Genomic DNA, 20,266 nt, shown 5'->3' with positions numbered 1-20,266 from the left:
ACCCTACTTTGATTTGTACCTGTGCTCTTCAGGGCACAGACCGTATAAGTCTGCCCAGCACTATCCCCGCCTCCCAACCACCAGCCCCGCCTCCCAACCACTGGCTCTGGCACAGACCGTACAAGTCTGCCCAGCACTATCCCCGCCTCCCAACCACCAGTCCCGCTTCCCACCACCGGCTCTGGCACAGACCATACAAGTCTGCCCAGCACTATCCCCGCCTCCCAACCACCAGTCCCGCTTCCCACCACCGGCTCTGGCACAGACTGTATAAGTCTTCTCAGCACTATCCCCCTTTTCATAATAAAACATACATTACTGTAAGCTTGACTATAGCTTTACTTTTAGCTTTAACTTGTTTAAACCCTATTCTGTAACTATAGAAATGAACTCCTGCTACAACACTAATAAATAACTTTACCCCCCCCCCCCCGTTTACAAAGTCACGCTAGCAGCTGCCGGTACGCTAATGCCGACACAGCCCACTCACTTTGAATGGGCTGTGTCGGTGTTGCCATGCAGCTTTGTAAACGGGGGGGGGGGGGGGGGGGGGGGGGTTAGTTACAATTAGTGAGCAGAATTTGAAGAATTTTTAAAAATATTTTGCACAGAATTCTTCCAGGAGTAACTTCTGGCAAAGAAACTTGTACCTGAAAACTGATCCTTGTACAGTGCTCTTAAAAATAGAGCAGCTTTATTTCAGAGAGTACAGTTCCCTGCAGTGAAAATAACTTGGAGCACTTCTTTTAGTCCAGTAGTTTCCCATTGCTGCTGGTTTTCTGTTCTCCAGAAGCTGTTTTGGCTGGAAGAGGACAGGACTGTGGGCCTAAAGGGCTGCAGGGAGTCCCTTGGAGGCTACTAGGTTTGCAATGAAGTGAGGAGACACCATACCCCATTCTCCACCCCAATTAAAAAAAAGTCACTGCCCAAAAGCATACTCTCTGCAGTTTGATCAATATATTTTCTCTGCCTCCTTCATCATTAAATTAGTCTTCACCCAAATCTGCAGTATTGGAAAAGGTTATTTTGTATTTTACTGTGATGTGTGGGCGTTTATGAAAATAACTCAAACAGCTGAATTCCAGTCTGGTTTTGAATTAAAATTTTATCGGTTCACTGGGGTAATCTCCAAACTAAAAATTTAAAAAATCAAAGGCAATTTGGATTTTTTTTTTTTACCCAAAATATTTTTTATTGAAATGCAAGAAAAAAAAGTTACACTCTACAAATCAGAACAATCCCATAACTCCCAACCCTCCACCCCAGGACAGCAGTGGTATCGGAAAGATAAACCTGTATAAAAAGATTACTACTATTAATAAATCTCCTTATGAACATGCTGGACGAAATATGGCTTTCCAAGTTTCATAAGGCTGCAAAACCCAATAAAAGTTAAAGTCCAATTAACCCGAGATATGGAAGGCAAACCAGGCCTGCTTTTATGCCTGCGCTAAAGCCAATTTCAGCCGTAAAGAGCGATTATTGACAGCTTACGTTGCTCAACATTGATTTCTGAATGTTTAAAATGAAGCAAGGAACACTCTGCTCTTTGCAGATATGACTTTTCAAAAGTGTCAAAACAGAAATACAATTTGGAAAATTAATAAAAATCCCATTTGTATTTCCAAAAGATTTGAGTTTTCTAAATTGATCTTGTTTTGAAGATGTGCGTTCATTTTTACCCTATATCTAAAGCGCCTCTGGTGATGTGGACTATTAGCAACTCTTGTTATGCGTAAATTAGCCGTCTGAAAGCACTCTCCTCAGTTTGTGGTACTCTTGCAAGCATGTGCTTGCAGTCTCATTTGCAGGGTATTCCTGGGTGGGATCAGAAAATAACATGCAGAAATTTATTTTCAAATCTGCCTCTGCAAAACTGCATAGGTACTTTTGAATCCAGGGCAGATTTCAAAGTCAAAGCAGGCACATTAAATTTGGTGCAAAATCTACAGGGGAAAAAGTACCCAGAGACTAGGGGACAGCTGCCCCCATAAAGGCAGGGAGAGTTTAATTGAACAGTGAATGCCAGATTGCTGTCTTTGTAACTCATTTCCTACCTTCCTCTGCCTGGGGTGCTTGCTGTTTCCTGCAGAAGTCTCTGGTGGTGATGCTGCTCTGTTTTTGTGATGGGACAGAAATTTCAGGTTTGTATGCCCTGCACTCTAGCACATGAAGATAGCTGAGGATGCTCATCACCATCTTTTTCTTCTCAGCCATCCCTGTGTGCCCGCGTTCTGCCTCTGCCAATCCACTCACCCCCTGCAACAACCACAGACCTCACCACTGGTGTTCGGAGCGACAGAGAACTGCTGCTGGCAGCCCCAGTGTCACTCCTCGGAAAAGGCAGGATCTGTCACCGGTGAGTTGCGCCTGTCTGCTACATCTATCTTGCTGGTAAATGGTGTGGGTTTCTTCCTGCCATAGGTGAATCCATGTAGTGTCATGTGCCCTGTGTGCAGAGTGGGTGGCAGCAGAGCTGGTCTCAGTGCAGGAGGTGTGTTTGCATTCTGAGACACGTTTAGTGACTTTGTTTACATTCTTTAGACAAATGAACTGGAGTATTCACGCACAAAAAAATACTATTTTAATGTGTTCTCTCTTTTTCTCTCTTCCTCTTTGAATTTTTTTCTATTTGCGCTTGAAAAAGAAAAAGGAGAAACGGGACAAAGAGCGGGAGAATGAGAAGGAGAAGAGCGTCCTTGCACGAGAGAGAGCCCTGAAGAAGCGTCACTCTGCTCCCATTAGCCGAACCTTGATCTCTGCAACAGTTGACATGAGGTTAGACTGAATTCTGAAAAATCAAGGGGTTAAGACATCCAGCCACCAAGTGAAGCCAAGATGCTTCAGATGTAGACTCCAGACCCCCTTTTAGGTGTTAGTTCCTTCAAGGTTCAGGGAAAGATGTGTACTTTTAGTGATAACAACATGCGTGGAAGTCTCTTCTCATCCACAGAAGTCTGTTCTGTATCGCCTCTCCATGCCAGAGTATGCAGGAATGGAGTTCTCATGGTAACCAGGAATTAGGTTGACAGATGATGGGGCCTGACTGCACTGAGAGTACAGCTGCAAAACCAAAAATGGACTAATCTCTCAGTGAGGGAGCAGAGCATTCCAAGATACACATTAACATGAGCATTGCCATACTGGGACAGACCAAAGGTCCATCAAGCCCATTATCCTATTTCCAACAGTGGCCCATCCAGGTCACAGGTACCTTGCAAGATCCCAGAAGAGTAAAACAGATTTTATACTGCTTATCCTAGAAATAAGCAGTGGATTTTCCCAAGTCCATCTTAATGGCTTATGGACTTTTCTTTTAGGAAACTATCCAAACCTTTTTTTTTTTTTTTTTTAAACCCTGCTGCTTTTACCATGCTCTCAGACAACGTATTCCAGAGGCTAGACAGAGAATCTAATGTACATTTATTTATCATGATTTATATTCTGTTCCTCCCATCACAAAGATCAGAGAGGATTACACTAAAAATTTTTAAATATACAGAAATGTAAAATTTTGGAGTTGATTGTTAATATTTTAAAAAAAAGAGGAGTCTAGCTTCTTTCCAAAAGTCCGGCTTCAGTCTGGGTGTTTGTGATGAGAAATTAGTTACCATTGAGGATCGGTCCAAGGTGTTGGGTAGATGCTGCAGCTTATGACAGGTGCCTCTAACATCTGGAGTTTTCAGATTTCACTGCATAATCATGAGTAATCAAGGACCTCATCTGCGGGATTTTAAACATCAAAGTGTTCCAGTGAATGCGCCAGATAACTGGCAGCCAGTGTAGCTCTTTAAGGAGTCATGTGATCGCATAAATAGATAAGTATTTATTTTGTATTGATTGTAGGACATGAAGCAAATTAAGGAAACCTCTGGAATGAGAGGGCATAAGATGAAGCTAAGAGGAAATGGGCTTAGGACGAATCTGAGGAAATACTCTTTCACGGAAAGGGTGGCGGATGCGTGGAATGGCCTCCCGGTGGAGGTCGTGGAGACGAAGACTGTGTCAGAGTTTAAGAAGGCATGGGACAGACATGTGGGATCTCTTAGGAAAACAAAGAGTTAATGGTTACTGAGGATAGGCAGACTGGATGGGCCCTTTGGCCCTTATCTGTTGTCATGTTTCTATTCAGGAGCTCCTATGTAAACAGAATTATAATAATCCAGATTTACTAAGACCAGAAATTGCAAAATGTTTGTTTGAAAGCAGTCTAAAGGTAAAACATGTTTTGTATATAAATGCTTCTCTTTTTTTTTTTTTTTCCAAGCAGTCCTCGGTCCAGAAATCGTCCATCCTTGCCCTCCAGTCCCAGACCACGACCCGTGACCCCTAGCCTTGCTTCACTCTCTGGGACTCGCAAGGCCCTCTCCCCAAAGCATATTCAGGTCACACCCAAAGCAAAGGCAAAGCGGGAGTCAGCAAAGGATGAACAGAAAGAGGTAGAGAGCCCGGAGAGATCAAAGGACCAGAGAGACGAACGAGCACATTCCCCATTCGTTTCTGCTGCAGATGAGGAGCCGGCCTCTGTCCCAGACACAGCAGAGCAACACCCAGGTCTGTGGCTTGCTCCTAATTCATAGCATCTCTGGGTTTACAGCAAGGGCAGCAACTCTGGTGTGACCTGGTCCAAGCTCAGCTGTTGCTGGAGTTGGTGAGACAGTGGGAGTTTGCCTGGGCTTTGATTAACATAACTTTGGGTGTTTTAGAGTAGATCATATTGGCAAGAAATATAGATTCTGTTTCGGTCTTCTAGATTTTTCTGACATCCTGGACCTGAAACAGCTGCAGTTTGGCTCCAAGGGGCTCAACTTGTGCAAATAGGTTGGAATTCTAGGTTGAGAAGCTGGAGGGTCAGGACTCGAGGATGTAGAGTGCTGGGCGTTGTTGGGAGGATACATGAAGTGCACAAGCCATGAGGCTCCCAAGGGCAGGTGCCAGGAGATTTCTGCTTTACTGGAGATTACATTCTTGGGATGTTGTGCAGAGGAGTAGGAGTAAGCCACGGTCTCTGGAGTTGGCAGCTCTTTGATCTCCTTTTGTAGAATTATTAATTTTGTGATTTGTAGTGGCTGGAGGAAGGATGGTGAGTGCAGGAATTGTGGGAGCTCCCAGTTAAGACTAATAAAATCTGGTGCATCTTCATTTCATACCTCTAAGAATAAACAAACATCTTTAAAAAAAAAAATTCTGGGAAGCCTTCCATAATAAAGTGGGGGGCTCAAAAACATTAGAATGGAGCGAAGTCAAAATTCACCTGAGCTAAAATATCCTTCACTGTAGCACTAAGAGGGATAAGTTGCAACTGTAGTGAAATTCTTGTTTTAACTCATTCATCACTTTAAATGTGATTTGTGAAATAAGCACGTAACCAAGAAAACAAAATATCTTTTTTTTTTTTTTTTTCTTTTTGCTGCTTCCCAGGTGCTACTGCTGTTGTCGCCACCGTCCCTGCCATCCCTGCTCCAGCTGTGACCCCCCTCCCAGCTCCTTTGCCTGTCCCTGCGCCCATCTCTGCTTCCTCCCCCAGCAAACCCTTGGCAGGTACCACAGACCCAGAGGAGGCTGTCAGACTTCTCACCGAGAAGCGACGTCAGGCCCGTGAGCAGAGGGAACGTGAGGAGCAGGAGAAGAGGGAGCAGGAGGAGCGGGAGAAGTAAGTTCTTAAAGCAAACCTGCTGACCTTCAGATAAGGGCAGAAGCTCGGAGGAAAGTACAGTTAGCGGAGTCTGTGAAATCGGCCAAGCAGGCACGCTCTGGGCACAATGCCTGTCCTCATTCTGTGCAGCTCTGCTCTCCTTTCCAGTGGGCCTGGGTCAGACTAGGGGTTGATGCTCTGTACTGCTGGGTGAGAGATGTCTCTTCATTTCTCTGCACCTAGGGTAAGGGGAGGAGGTCGCTGACTTCAGACTCTAGATTCTACAGTTGCCCAGACAGTGGAATGGAAGAGTAGCCTAATGTTAGTGCAGTGGGCTGAGAACCTGGGGAACTGGGTTTGATTCCCACCGCAGCTCCTTGTGATCATGGGCAGTGCCCCAGGTACACACAAGTTTAGATTTGAGCTCACCAGGGACAGATAAAGTGCCTGAATGCAATATGTTAAAACTGCTTTGTACCACAGATAGATGGTACATCAAGAATCTAATAATAAATAAATAATCCATATCTCCTCTCTTCTTGAAAACTGCAGGAGGTAACCAAGTCCAAGGTGGGGGGGGGGGGGGGGGGGTTGGTCTCTGTAGATAAAGGGGGAAAGGGAATGGGACTTGATATACTGCCTTTCTGTGGATTTTGCAACTACAGTCAGCGGTTTACATAGTATATACAGGTCCTTATTTGTACCTGGGGCAATGGAGGGTTAAGTGACTTGCCCAGAGTCACAAGGAGCTGCAGTGGGAATCGAACCCACTTCTCCAGGATCAAAGTCAACTGCACTAACCATTAGGCTACTCCTACACTCATTCCACCAATAAGAGCCAACCTCATCAGTGATGTCACAATGGCTTAAAGTCCATTGCACTAACCACTAGGCTACTCCTCCACTCATTCCACCAATAAGAGCCAACCTCATCAGTGATGTCACAATGGCTTGATTGCCCTATACAGTTCCCCAGGATCAAAGTCCACTGCACTAACCACTAGGCTACTCCTCCACTCAGTCCACCAATAAGAGCCAACCTCATCAGTGATGTCACAATGGCTTGACTGCCCAACACTTGGCTCACTTCTGATATTGTGATGTCATAAGGGAAAGGGAAATGGGACTTGATATACTGCCTTTCTGTGGTTTTTGCAACTACAGTCAGCGGTTTACATAGTATATACAGGTCCTTATTTGTACCCGGGGCAATGGAGGGTTAAGTGACTTGACCAGAGTCACAAGGAGCTGCGGTGGGAATTGAACCCAGTTCCCCAGGATCAAAGTCAACTGCACTAACCATTAGGCTACTCCTACACTCATTCCACCAATAAGAGCCAACCTCATCAGTGATGTCACAATGGCTTAAAGTCCATTGCACTAACCACTAGGCTACTCCTCCACTCATTCCACCAATAAGAGCCAACCTCATCAGTGATGTCACAATGGCTTGATTGCCCTATACAGTTCCCCAGGATCAAAGTCCACTGCACTAACCACTAGGCTACTCCTCCACTCAGTCCACCAATAAGAGCCAACCTCATCAGTGATGTCACAATGGCTTGACTGCCCAACACTTGGCTCACTTCTGATATTGTGATGTCATAAGGGAAAGGGAAATGGGACTTGATATACTGCCTTTCTGTGGTTTTTGCAACTACAGTCAGCGGTTTACATAGTATATACAGGTCCTTATTTGTACCCGGGGCAATGGAGGGTTAAGTGACTTGACCAGAGTCACAAGGAGCTGCGGTGGGAATTGAACCCAGTTCCCCAGGATCAAAGTCAACTGCACTAACCATTAGGCTACTCCTACACTCATTCCACCAATAAGAGCCAACCTCATCAGTGATGTCACAATGGCTTAAAGTCCATTGCACTAACCACTAGGCTACTCCTCCACTCATTCCACCAATAAGAGCCAACCTCATCAGTGATGTCACAATGGCTTGATTGCCCTATACAGTTCCCCAGGATCAAAGTCCACTGCACTAACCACTAGGCTACTCCTCCACTCAGTCCACCAATAAGAGCCAACCTCATCAGTGATGTCACAATGGCTTGACTGCCCAACACTTGGCTCACTTCTGATATTGTGATGTCATAAGGGAAAGGGAAATGGGACTTGATATACTGCCTTTCTGTGGTTTTTGCAACTACAGTCAGCGGTTTACATAGTATATACAGGTCCTTATTTGTACCTGGGGCAATGGAGGGTTAAGTGACTTGCCCAGATTCATAAGGAGCTGCAGTGGAAATTGAACCCAGTTCTCCAGGATCAAAGTCTGCTGCACTAACCAGTAGGCTACTCCTCCACTCCACTTGCTCTATGCCAGGGGTCCACAATAAACATATATGAGATCTGTTTGCATGCAGTGAATGCAAATAGATCTCATACATAGTCATTGTGGAAATCCTGAAAACCAGGCTGGGTTGTGAACCTCGAGGACTGCATTTGAGGATCCCTGCTCTAAGCCAACATCTGTGGTTTTACTCTATTCCTATTATACTCTTGGGTACTAAATCACAAGAGGTTTGTTTTTGAGAGTCAGCCTAAGTTTTTGTACTTGTCCCTATCCTCTCCCCCCCACCCCCCCCGCCAGCTAGTTTTGTGAAGGCAGGAGTGTAGAAACTTGCAGCTGCTTGTCAATGGTTATGATAAAAGTGGAAGTGAAGGTTCTAAAGACAACTAGTATATTGAAGACATCCATAGACAAGAAACTTTTTTGCCTAATTTGTAGGTAGGTAATGTCTGTAAAAGCTATTTCCACACTAGCTTCTGTATGGCCAATGAAGGTGTTAATGATGCATTGGCTAGAATATAAGTGTTGCCATGCTGGGACAGACCGAAGGTCCATCAAGCCCAGTATCCTGTTTCCAACAGTGGCCAATCCAGGTCACAAGTACCTGGCAAGATCCCAAAACAGTAAAACAGATTTTATGCTGCTTATCCTAAAATAAACAGTGGACTTTTATGGCATATGGATTTTTCTTTTGGGAAATTATCCAAACCTTTTTAAAACCCTGCTAATCTAACTGCTTTTACCACATTCTATGGCACCAAAATGCCTTTTGAAAATCCAGACATAAAATAGTGACCTCCACGTGTTTGTTCAGCCCTGCAAAGAATACTTTGTATAGTTGTTATTTGAATAATTTTACTGCTGTAATTGCCTATTGCTCATGTTTGATCTGTTCTTACTGTACACCGCCTTGAATGAATTCCTTCAAAAAGGCGATAAATTCTAATAAATAAATGTAGTAGATTGGTGAGGCAAGATTTCCCTTGACGTTATCCATGTTGGCTTTGTCTCTTTAATCCATTCTTATATATATGCTCTGTAATTTTGTTGTTTATTGTCTCTACCATTTTGCCTGGCAACATCATCAGGCTCACCAGTCTATAATTTCCCGGATCACCTCTGGAACCCTTAAAAAACAAACAAACCAAAAACAAAAAAAAAAACTGGCATTGATGTTAAAGATAAATTATATATTACTAACAGTAGCTCTGGAAGTTTATTTTTCAATTCTGTCAGTACTCTGGGATGTATACCATCCGGTCCAGGCAGTTTGCTACTCTTCAGTTTGTCAAATTGCCCCATTACATTCTCCAGGTTTACAGAGATTTGTTTTTGGGGGGTTTTTTTCCCCCCTGACTCATCAGTATTGAATACCATTTCTGGCACTGGTATCTGTCCTATATCTTCCTCAGTGAAGACCGAAGCAAAGAATTCATTTAATCTCTCCACTATGGTCTTGTCTTCCCCCCCGTGCCCCCTTTTACCCCTTTGTCATATAGTAGTCCATTTACTTCTCATCCTCCAACATGGTTGTTGTCTGCCTATATGGAGGGACATTTACTTGTCTCATCAGGACTGAATTCTCTATTTTGTCACCAGGCGCCTGAAGGAGGAGAAGGCTCAGCGGGAAGCTGAAGAGAGAATCCAGCGGGAGGCTGAGAACCAGAGGCGGGAGGAAGAGAGGAGAAAACAGGAGGAGGAGAAGCGCCTTCAGGAAGAGGCCCAGCAGAAGAAAGAGGCTGAGGAGAGGGCAAGAGTAGAACAGGAAGAAATGGAGCGTGTCCAGAGACAGGTGAGCAATAAGAGGAGGCATGTTAGGTCATAGGACAGGCTCTCTTGACTTTGGGGACATTTGTTGCTGACAGAAAACCAGAACGATGGTCTTGTAATGTGCTCTACTGGTTCTCTGACCTGCCTGGAGGAAAAGTGATTAGTGGAGAAGGGAGACTGATAAAAGATGAAAAATAATATCCAGACTCTTGTCAGCTGAGAGCCCTTACAAGGTTGATTTTGGAAAGTTCATAGAAGCAGAGAACATGATGGCAGCTGAGGGATTTTAAAGCTCTCAGTTTGCCCAATTCCTGCTCCAATGTCATACTCTGATCTCTAGCCTCCCTCTCAGTTCTTTGAAACTAGAGAACCTGGGAGATGCACAGACGAGTTCTTTGAATTTGTACTCCAGGGAACATTATATTAAAAAAAAATTCTGAAAATCTTTTATGCACAATATTTTTAAGTCTGCAAAATTCTGCACAATTTTTGTAAACTTTTAGTGCAGAATTCTTCCATCAGTCCTGCTTTCCCCCTGAACCCTTTTTTTGCACCAACTGCAGTTCTTTCCCTCTCCAACTCCCAAAAAGACCTTGGTACGCATGCCCCCCATGTCTTGTTAGTCCCCCTGCATATACCCCATCTCTCCCCCCTCGGCACATACTCGTATCTTGCCTTCTCTCATGTACATACCCCAACCTCTCCTTTCTCCCCACCACCATAGTACATGCCCCCCACGTCTTGTTAGTCCCCCTGCATATACCCCATCTCTCCCCCCTTGGCACATACTCGTATCTTGCCTTCTCTCATGTACATACTCCAACCTCTCCTTTCGCCCTACCACCATAGTACATACGCTTCTGTTCTTCTTCTCTCCCCCCCCCCCCCCCCCCCCCCCCCACAACACATTTAGCTTGATTTCTTTGATTCTTGGTTTGCTTCAGCACCCTTCTTCTCCCACCCACCTGTTTCCAGTGACAATCCTTTGCCCCCTTGCTCAAGCAACTCCTCCCCCAGTTACTTCTACCAATACCTATACTTCCTTCTACACTGAACCCTGTCCCCCATGGCATAAATCACTCAGCTTGTTCCAGCTGCTTCTCCTCCCCTCCCCCACAACTCTACATCAGTCTGCTGGGTTTTCCTCCCAGCCCCAATTGCAATGCAAGAGGAGGTTGTAAGCAGCTGCGCATCAGGCCCCATCTCTCTCCTGCATAAGTATTGCCACACTGGAACAGACCAAAGGTCCATCAAGCCCAGCATCCTGTTTCCAACAGTGGCCAATCCAGATCACAAATAACTGGCAAGATCCCCAAAAAGTTCAATACATTTTATGCTGCTTATCCCAGAAATAAGCAGTGGATTTTCCCCAAGTCACTTTAATAATGGGTCTATGGACTTTTCCTTCAGGAAGCCGTCCAGACCTTTTTTAAACCCCGCTAAACTAACCGCCTTTACCACATTCTCTGGCAATGAATTCCAGAGTTTAATTACACGTTGAGTGAAGAGAAATTTTCTCTGACTCGTATTAAATTTACTACTTTGTAGCTTCATCGCATGCCCCCTAGTCCTAGTATTTTTGGAAAGAGTAAACGATTCACGTCTACCCTTTCCACTCCACTCATTATTTTACTGGGCCCATCTGTTCATTTGATCTGCACAGCCTCGCAGTTGAAACCGGGGCATGCTAGGCTGTGATGTATGACTTCTAGATCATGTGCCTTGACACACGCTGTAGAAGATGAGGGGTAGCTGTATATGGGTCATTTCTTCTATGACTGGTATATCCCGAATATGCAGAGAAACGTGGTTGAACCACTGATGTGTGCAGGTAGCTTGCTATATAATGCTTTGCTGCCACCGACAGGTAGAAGGCTGTTTTTACACTTTCCTCTGTCAATGGAAATTTAATGCTGGGAGTTGTTCTTGCAGAAGGAGGAAGTGGAGGCTCGCGCTCGAGAAGAAGCTGAAAAGCAGCGACTGGAACGTGAGAAGCATTTCCAGAGGGAAGAGCAGGAGCGTCTGGAGAGAAAAAAGGTACCGTGGCGAAGGGGTGGGTGAATCTGACCTGATCGAAGAAGCCATTTAATAACGTACCAAATGGACAAATTCCATATATGCTGAATGTGTATTCTGGTGGTGATCTTCTGGATATAGCTGAGTTTTTTTAAAAGGGGTTTGGACAAGTAGACTTGAGAAAGTCACCAGTCAGCTATGGAGTGAGCAACAAGGAATGTATCCCTTCTCCAGGATCAGCCGGCTGCTTAACTGGCCTCCGTCAGAGATTGAATGATGGGCTTGATGGATCTTTTGGTCTGACCCAATTTGTTATGTCTTTATGTAATTCCTCTGTGAGATCAGATGCTGAACGTTCACCTTCTCTTTGTATCTGTGTTCCAGCGCCTGGAAGAGATTATGAAAAGGACGCGGAAATCCGACGCCACTGACAAAGTAAGTTGGAAGCTGTTATAGAATGTTCCTTACACTTAGTGGGGGCCCCCAGTTAACTCGGAAGGAAACAATACCTGCCCAGAGATTTTGTGGACAGATACATCTACTGCTGCTGCTACTACTACTCACATCTAGAGAGCTACCAGACATATGCAGCACTGAACACACACATAAAACTACAGATCAGTATGTGTCCTGGGAAGCAAGTGCTGCTGCTTGTAATAAGACACTGGGATTTTTCATTGCAGAAGGAGGAGAAAGACCTGAACAGCAAAGAATATAAACAAGAGGCAGACCCCATCACAGGTAAAGAAAAAAGGTGGCGGGGGAGAGGAGCACTTCTGGGCAGTTCTAAGAAGCGCGCACTCATCTGGGTCTGTGAATTGCCCACTAAGGTCTGCTGTCCGAGGACCTGCCTGGGTTTTTCCACAGATTTGCCAATCAAACCCCAGGAAGCTGTTAATGCCTGAAGTTTACCTCAGGGGAGACGGGTAGAAAAGTGGTGATGTGCCCAAAGGGGTCTTGCGGCTCTTGCTGGTGATGGGACAGTGAGAGAACAGCCTCACATCGCCTCTGCTTTTTTTTTTTTTTCCTCACTCAGAGTCAACAGATCTCCTAGCAAGAGTGACAATGCCAGGGAAGGTGGCACCTGACACTCAAAAGGAGTGTACAACAGAAACTCCCCAGCAAAGGTACGGTGAGAGGTACAAAGTGCCAGCTTCCAACAGAGTACTAAAATATAGCCTACTTGTCACTTTTTTTTCTGAAATGAGAAGTTCTCACCTTGTATAATCTTCTGTACCTATAAATGCAAATGACTTGATATTTCCAACTTAGGAGCCCTTACACTAAAACATAGCGCATAGTAATGTCAAGTGCCATGTGGCCCATAAGTATAAAATAAGACGCATAGCATTTAGTGTGTGCTAAGCTTTAGTAAAAGGATCCTTTAATGCTGCTTGAACTTCTCTAAATGAAAAAAAAGAAAAAAAAATTGTCAGCAATATCAGTCTTTTGCATATATTGGTTTTAAATAGCTTTATCAACAGTTATTTTGTTCATGAATAGTAACGAATCAAGAATATCAACCTTTTTTTTGTGGATTAATCTTGGGTACAAAGCAAGAAGCTAGGAGAAGAACCCAGAGTGCACAAAAAGTTCTGGCACTGCTCATAAGAATGGTTTGATATAAAGATGGAGGAACATTGTGCAGACAGGCAGTTAGTTCCCTTTGAGGGAATTGGTGACCGAAGCTGTTGGCAAGAAAAATCCATGAAAAAGTAGCATGCGTCTAGCCAGAGGCGTGTTCTCTGCATTTTTTTCAACCTTGTCGGTATTCAGCAAGCTTAGCTTTAATGTCTGACTTTGTTGGCTGTTTGTTTTTAAATCTATCTTTCTTGTATTGTTCTGATTTGATTTGCTTTAATGATTATACATGTAGAATTCTAATCTGCTTTGGAAATTAGATGGAATATAAATAAATAAATCTTGATAGTTTGGAGACTGCAACTGGACCTTTGCTCGGTTAAGATCCAGAATTTACCAGGAAGGTTTTTTACAAAAATCATGTCGTATATGGCTTCAAATGGAAGCTGCTAAAAATTTCAAGATGACATGTACATTTTTTTTTAAACTAAATGAACATTAATTGGTTCTCAAGATTGTGAGCAATTAAAGAAAAGTGAAACTAGTGCCTGATAGGGTATGTTTTTGTGGAGGGGATGGGTTGGTCCTTTAATTGGTTTAATTCTCTGCCCCTCCCAGCCTCCAGCTGAAAGATCCAGTGGCTCTGGTGAATGGCGTACAGCCTGTAAAGCATGAGAATGGTTTCACTTCCAACCAATCTGTGCAGGACTTTGAAGAGGTCATCCACCTCTCCAATCACATGAGCACCAACGGCAGTGGCGAGAAAGGGTTGGGGATCCCTAGTGACCCCATCATTGCGTTCGGAGACAAAGAGCCCTTCCTGAAGAAGGCAGTGGTGCAGACGCAGCAAGTAACAGGTATGAGAAGACAAAGTCTCTCCTCAGAGCTAGAACAGAAAAGCAGCAGGACTTCTAGGTGATGATGTATTTTGGAGCAGGGGGTTTGAGGAAGGAGGATACCCATTCTCTGAGGTCTGTCTGACTGGGAGACGAGAGTAGGGTCACAGTTTTGGCTCCAACCTTTTTTTTTTTTTTTTTTTTTACTTCTCACCATTAGACAGCGTTGCAGAGCAGGAGAGCCATCAGCTCATACTCGAGGCTGCGGTGCTGGCAATATGAGATCACAGCATGTCTGATTTCCAATCCCCGCAACCATTTTTACTTTTGGTGCCTATTTTTTCTGCCACTGCATGGTCATTCATTCATCCTTTATACAGCCCAGTAACCCCCGTTTCCAGCTGCTGGCCTCTTCTCTATCACCCATAGCTCTAACTGGTGTTCCTGTCATTGCTGGTCCCGGTTACCACACTGCTGCTGTCGCATCCATTCCTAGTCTCAAGGGTGAAGGAACTTGCAACTACTGCTGTTTTAATGCTGGCTTTCGGACCCAGTGCTCTCAGCCCCTGCTTATGACTTGATCTGAGTAAGACTTACTCTTGTGACTTAATGCTACTGTTGTCCTTGCTGCCATGTATGGAGTGTGGCTTCACTCCTGGCAACTCCCATTTTGCTCGCTGCTGCTGTATTGCAGTTCATGATCCAGGCTTAGACTGCTATAACTCTCTTCTGGTTTTCCTAATGGCTTGGGCTTTGTACTGATGTGGCTGTTTTTTTTTTTTTTTAAGCTTTCCTCCTTCCTTTACACCACAAGCTTTCCTGGCAATAGCTCATTTGGCACCAGCTTGCCAAAGAGATGATGGTGCTGCCATGGACAGGAGCATGAGGCCACCAGGAGATGGTGGAAGTAGAATTGCCAACTGAATCCTACTTCTACTTTATTTAAGGAGAATTCACAACTATACTGTTATGGGGATTATCTCAAGACTTGCCAACTTAAAAATGGTTGCGAGGAATATTATTTGTCTACCTGTTTTGTTTTGTTTTTCCTTTGAGCCACACTGAACCTACTTTGGGTAGCTGCGGAATAAATGAAGCTTATGTAACGTAAACTTGATTCACCTGACAGGATTGATCAGTCCTGGGTTTACCCCATTGCAAGCAGGACTTGTAGTTCCTGATCCCCCCCCCCCCCCCAATTGCATTCCTTAAGAAAAGCAAGAGCTTGCATGCAATGGGATAAATCAAGGACTGGATCAACCTTATCGGGTGAACCTAGATCCAGCTGGCAACCCTCGATGGGGGGGGGGGGGGGGGGTGGGGAAGGCAGATGGGGTTTATGGAGTGTAGTTTGCCAACCTCTGTTCTAGATCAGGTGCTTCTAGATCAGCAAATATATTCTGATTAGTTGTAGATAACTTTCTCTAGAATATCCTTAGATTAATGGCTCATAAGGCTTTGGGTAATATAATTATTTGGCTGTTCTACAGTCTCTGCTTAATGTTTTCAGCTCCTGAGCCACGAGCACAGTCTGGAAGTTACAAGCACTTGGACAGTGTAGTGGCAACGCTATAACATACATTTGCTGGAGAGGAGCTTCTTAGAATGAACTGTTACAGAAGTGGGATTCACTCCCAGTCCTTGAAGGCTAAAAATGGGTCAGCAGATATGCAAGAGATTTTGCATGCATGCATGCCACTTCAATCTATGCAACTCTGCCCTTTATATTCATTAGGGATATGTTAAAAAAAAACACATGAGCTATGAGGACTGGTGGTGAGTACCACAGTTCTGTAGATTCTTATCTACTAGAACCCTACAGAAAACGGGAGTGATGTTCCACAGAACTAACAGATCTCCTGGAGAACCATCGTTAGCAGCACTACCTTTTCTTTTCACTTACCTATTCTCTTCTGCCTCCACAGAAGTCCTTTGAGTGACCTACTGGCATCTGCGTGCAAAGCCTTTGTCTCCATCTGGAGGAGGTGCTGCATCTTCAAAGCAAAGCTGAGGTTACAAGTGCCAAGTCTGAACCCGCGCTCGGTTTTTAAATGACTGTAGATGTTTCCAATAAAATACTTCCAAAAACAATGAAACCCCCATCATGAATTAACCAAGAGGGATGCAGAAGTGTGGGCATTGCAGGAAGGGTGCAGCGATGCAATGTCCCATGTTGCAGTCCCCATGAACTGTGCTTTAATGCTATTCTGTTTTTAATATGCACCTTATAAGACTGACTGTTTCATTCAATGTAGAGATTAAGTGAAAGCCACAAGGACAGGCCAGCAGACATGTGGTGTTATAATATAGTAGTTATTTAACTTTGAGCTTCAAAGCAGTTTGCTGGGTACAATGTATATGTATGATGTAAATAAAGCTTCAGTATTACAGCAGAGACTAGCATCAGGCTGGACTCTGGTTATCTGTTGATAGTAGGGCATGACCTTTGAATTTAGATACTTGACCTCTACTGCAGCCTATGACCTAAAGTCAAAAGTTGCAGGTTTTGTTTTTTTGTTGGTTTGTATTTTGCTTTTTTGTACTTTTTGTGGGGTTTACGGAGGTGCTCGAGGGTGATGAATCACTGGTCTACGGAGAAGTGAGGCTGCCTTTTATCACAATGGGTCAAACTTGGAGCAGATGAGTTTTTTATGGGCCAAGATTGATCTTAATAAATGCCACTATTTCAACTGTATTTTATCTGTATTAAAAAAGCAAACAAACGCACCTCACTCACCTTGTCTTCTGCACATATGTGATTCCTTGTCTGTGGCTACGCTGTACTCTATGGTGTCTGTTTTCTCAGGCATTGTGTGAAGGCCATGTATCCCTCTCATCACAGTACCTATGATGTGAGTGTAATACGTTGAGATGCCCCTGAGATGTCTCACAATGATACGATACTGAAATAAAATGATACCCTACCACATCCTGCAGTCTTGCCTTTCTATGTGTTGGGTAAAAGGGGTGAAGATGGTAAGGGTATGCTCTGGTGTGTTGGTATAGTTAAACTTGTGTAGAGCTAGGAAAGTGGGACTTAACCTTTTTTTCCAAAATCTGATTTCAAGATGAGTTTTTACTAAGTCAGGTAATTTCCTGGTCGGAGGGTGAAGGGAATTGCCCCCAGTCAAATAGCATCAGCGACATTTGAACTTGGCTTCTCTGGTTCTAATCCAACAATGGCAGCAGGCTTGAGGCCATGGTTCAAATATGCTTCCTCTCCCCGTGACCTTAGGTCAGTCACTTTGTACTTGAGGCAAGTGAGGGCAAACTTAGATTGTACGTCCTCCAGAGGTAGGGAAATAATTCCTGTAGCTGAATGTGCTGTACCTTGAGCTCTTAAAGGAAATGTGAAATTTTAATAATGGACTAGCAGAAATAAAACTCCATTAATAGGGACATGGACAAGCCTTTCTCAGGGCTTGGATGCAACCTTAGAGAGAATTGGAGCACTGCAGGCATCCTACTGCTGTCTCGTTTACTATTCTTGTGCTGAAAAACACGTGTGCACATGTTATACTGCTGATCAATGGCTGTTCTCCATGGATAAATCCTTCTTATCTGTTCCTTTCTCCGCTACTGCCAACTCCAGACTTCGCGCCTTCTGTCTCGCTGCATGCACCCTACGCCTGGAATAAACTTCCTGAGCCCCTACGTCTTGCCCCATCCTTGGCCACCTTTAAATATAGACTGAAAGCCCACCTCTTTAACATTGCTTTTGACTCGTAACCACTCGCCTCCACCTACCCTCCTCTCTTCCTTCCCGTTCACATTAATTGATTTGATTTGCTTACTTTATTTATTTTTTGTCTATTAGATTGTAAGCTCTTTGAGCAGGGACTGTCTTTCTTCTATGTTTGTGCAGCGCTGCGTATGCCTTGTAGCGCTATAGAAATGCTAAATAGTAGTAGTCTCTTGTAACCAGAGCTAATATTGTGATGTCATAATGCCTCAGGCCACCAATAAGAGCCAACCTCATCAGTGATGTCACAATGGCTTGATTGTCCTATACTTGGCTCACTTTTATTACATAGCTCTTTGAGCAGGGACTGTCTTTCTTCTATGTTTGTGCAGCGCTGCGTACGCCTTGTAGCGCTATAGAAATGCTAAATAGTAGTAGTAGTACTGTTCACTTAGTTTTTTTATTGTATTCTGGATTCTCTAGTGACACAATATCAAAAAAAAATCCAGCGATCTACAGTGTTCAAGGAATGTGGTGTGAAGACCTCAGAAGTGTCACGCCATGGTATTACACTTGTCCTACAACAAATTACACACTAAGATCGTAACTGGTGTGCACCACCTCCTTACCCCTTTAATCAATCTCTACTTTATCTTACTTTAGCTTATTTAAAACATGAAAAACCTCTCATCTAACATTGGCATTTTCTACAGTGATGGCTTAGGGGAACTTAACATTTGATATGGCACGTTTCACTGATCACTTCCTCGAGGATATCCCCTACAAAAAAAAAAATCAGTACTACAGATGCACTCTAAAAATAAGACAAATACCTTATATTATCTCTCGCTTATCCTGACGACTAAATGCAATTTATTTATTTATTTAACATTTGTATCCCACATTTTCCTACCTATTTGTAGGCTCAACGTGGCTTACATAGTACCGGAGAGGCGTTTGCAGACTCCGGCATAAACAAATACAAAGTGATGTGGTAGGACCACATAAAGGAATCGTACAACGGAAGAGTTGTGTAATATCCATTATGAACTTTAGTATTGTTGTGTAGCAGAGCTCAGGCATTTATGTTGGATCGGTAGGGTATGCCAAGTGGTCGTACGTAGATTAAGGCTTTTGGTAATGCGTTCCATAGTTGTGTGCTGATGTAAGAAAAGCTGGGTGCGTAAGTTGATTTGTATTTGAGTCCTTTGCAGCTTGGGTAGTGCAGTTTTAGGTACGTTCGTGTTGATTTGGATGTGTTTCTGGTTGGTAGGTCGATCAAGTCTGTCATGTATCCCGGTGCTTCACCGTAGATAATTTTGTGAACCACTGTGCAGATGGTAGCCAAGAGAGCGGCCCCATCTTAAACATTCAGATTTACACTACACTGTTGATATGCCCTCACCACTTACAGGAGCCTGTTAAATTAAGGTCATCCATTCAACCTCGGTGTTGAGCCCCCTAGGGGCTAGTGTATTTCAAGACTAAATCCACTCCTGTTCCTTAAAGTTCAAAAGCCTTTCATAATCTCCTCCTTCCCACCAAGACCTGATCTATAACTCCATCAAATGTCTTTAATTCTGTGAGCCTTCTCCAACTAGTGATGCATCAAAGGGGCTTGCTCATTTTTAGTAACAATCCTGGATTTATGCTCTGTAAGCCTTAGCTTTACTGCTCTACCACTTTGTCATACATCAATAAGTTTACAGGGACATTCAATAATGCACAGTACATTTCACTCTTATAAAACGTTGAGAGTTTGGCCCTCTAACCAAGTGGGGCCCACTATAGAAGATGAACACCACTGGCGTTTTCATTTTCCACAACCATCACGAGTACCTTGATGAATAGTAGTCTCCCCATAGCTTTGCTTAGTTAACAATTGTCCAACCCCAAGTAGAGGCGACAACTGGAAAAGTATCAAAAATCGGCTGTAGCAAAGGCCAGCGAGTCTTCATGATCATCACAAATTTAGCTGAATTTTGAAAATACGGCAATAGACGAGTTTAAGATGTCAGTCACCAATTGTTCATCCTGCAATAAATGTTCTCGCTGGGCAAAGCTAGCTTGCAAATAGGCTTGTCACAGAGCTCTCTTAGGATATCCCCTAACTAAAAAAACGCTAAGTTGAGTAGTTAAGCTCGATATTTGAAACTGGCCAATCCCAAGTATATTCACCAGAGCCACAAATATTGACTCGGAGGGAGATTGTACTTAAGCCGATATGGATGATGACTACTGAAATGTAAAAAAGTGGTTCTTTCTACAGGCTTAGAGTGTAATTCAGACACTTCTAGGTCTTTAGAATATTGTAAAATTGCTGGATTTTTTTTTTTTTTGATATTGACATGTTATATCACTATCCTGTATTCCATTACTATGCAACCCAAAATCCTTCTGTAACACCAAATGTCTATTCTCTTCTCATTTCCACTATCCATGA

The 20,266-nt window shown here is 43.7% G+C and overlaps 1 protein-coding gene across 9 annotated transcripts in view; it reads left to right on the top strand.

Moving 5' to 3' along the window:
- MAP7D1 (MAP7 domain containing 1) overlaps nucleotides 1-16,855 on the top strand; it is an 80,698-nt gene extending 63,843 nt beyond the window's left edge. For 4 of the 9 annotated variants that reach the window (XM_030217905.1, XM_030217900.1, XM_030217906.1 and 1 more), the window contains 11 exons: nucleotides 2,214-2,359; nucleotides 2,648-2,778; nucleotides 4,268-4,554; nucleotides 5,422-5,653; nucleotides 9,538-9,730; nucleotides 11,641-11,745; nucleotides 12,109-12,159; nucleotides 12,405-12,465; nucleotides 12,761-12,851; nucleotides 13,924-14,162; nucleotides 16,067-16,855. In XM_030217905.1, the coding sequence (XP_030073765.1) occupies nucleotides 2,214-2,359; nucleotides 2,648-2,778; nucleotides 4,268-4,554; nucleotides 5,422-5,653; nucleotides 9,538-9,730; nucleotides 11,641-11,745; nucleotides 12,109-12,159; nucleotides 12,405-12,465; nucleotides 12,761-12,851; nucleotides 13,924-14,162; nucleotides 16,067-16,077 (1,547 nt within the window). In that variant the 3' untranslated portion in view covers nucleotides 16,078-16,855. Of the gene's footprint in view, nucleotides 1-2,213; nucleotides 2,360-2,647; nucleotides 2,779-4,267; nucleotides 4,555-5,421; nucleotides 5,654-9,537; nucleotides 9,731-11,640; nucleotides 11,746-12,106; nucleotides 12,160-12,404; nucleotides 12,466-12,760; nucleotides 12,852-13,923; nucleotides 14,163-16,066 lie in introns of those variants that run through there. The other 5 variants (XM_030217907.1, XM_030217902.1, XM_030217903.1 and 2 more) reach the window with 4 other exon arrangements.
- Nucleotides 16,856-20,266: the final 3,411 nt, after the last annotated feature.

This window comes from Microcaecilia unicolor, chromosome 11 (genome assembly GCF_901765095.1).
Source record: "Microcaecilia unicolor chromosome 11, aMicUni1.1, whole genome shotgun sequence".
In the NCBI taxonomy this organism is placed as follows: domain Eukaryota; kingdom Metazoa; phylum Chordata; class Amphibia; order Gymnophiona; family Siphonopidae; genus Microcaecilia; species Microcaecilia unicolor.
This window is presented reverse-complemented; position numbering and strand designations above follow the sequence as displayed.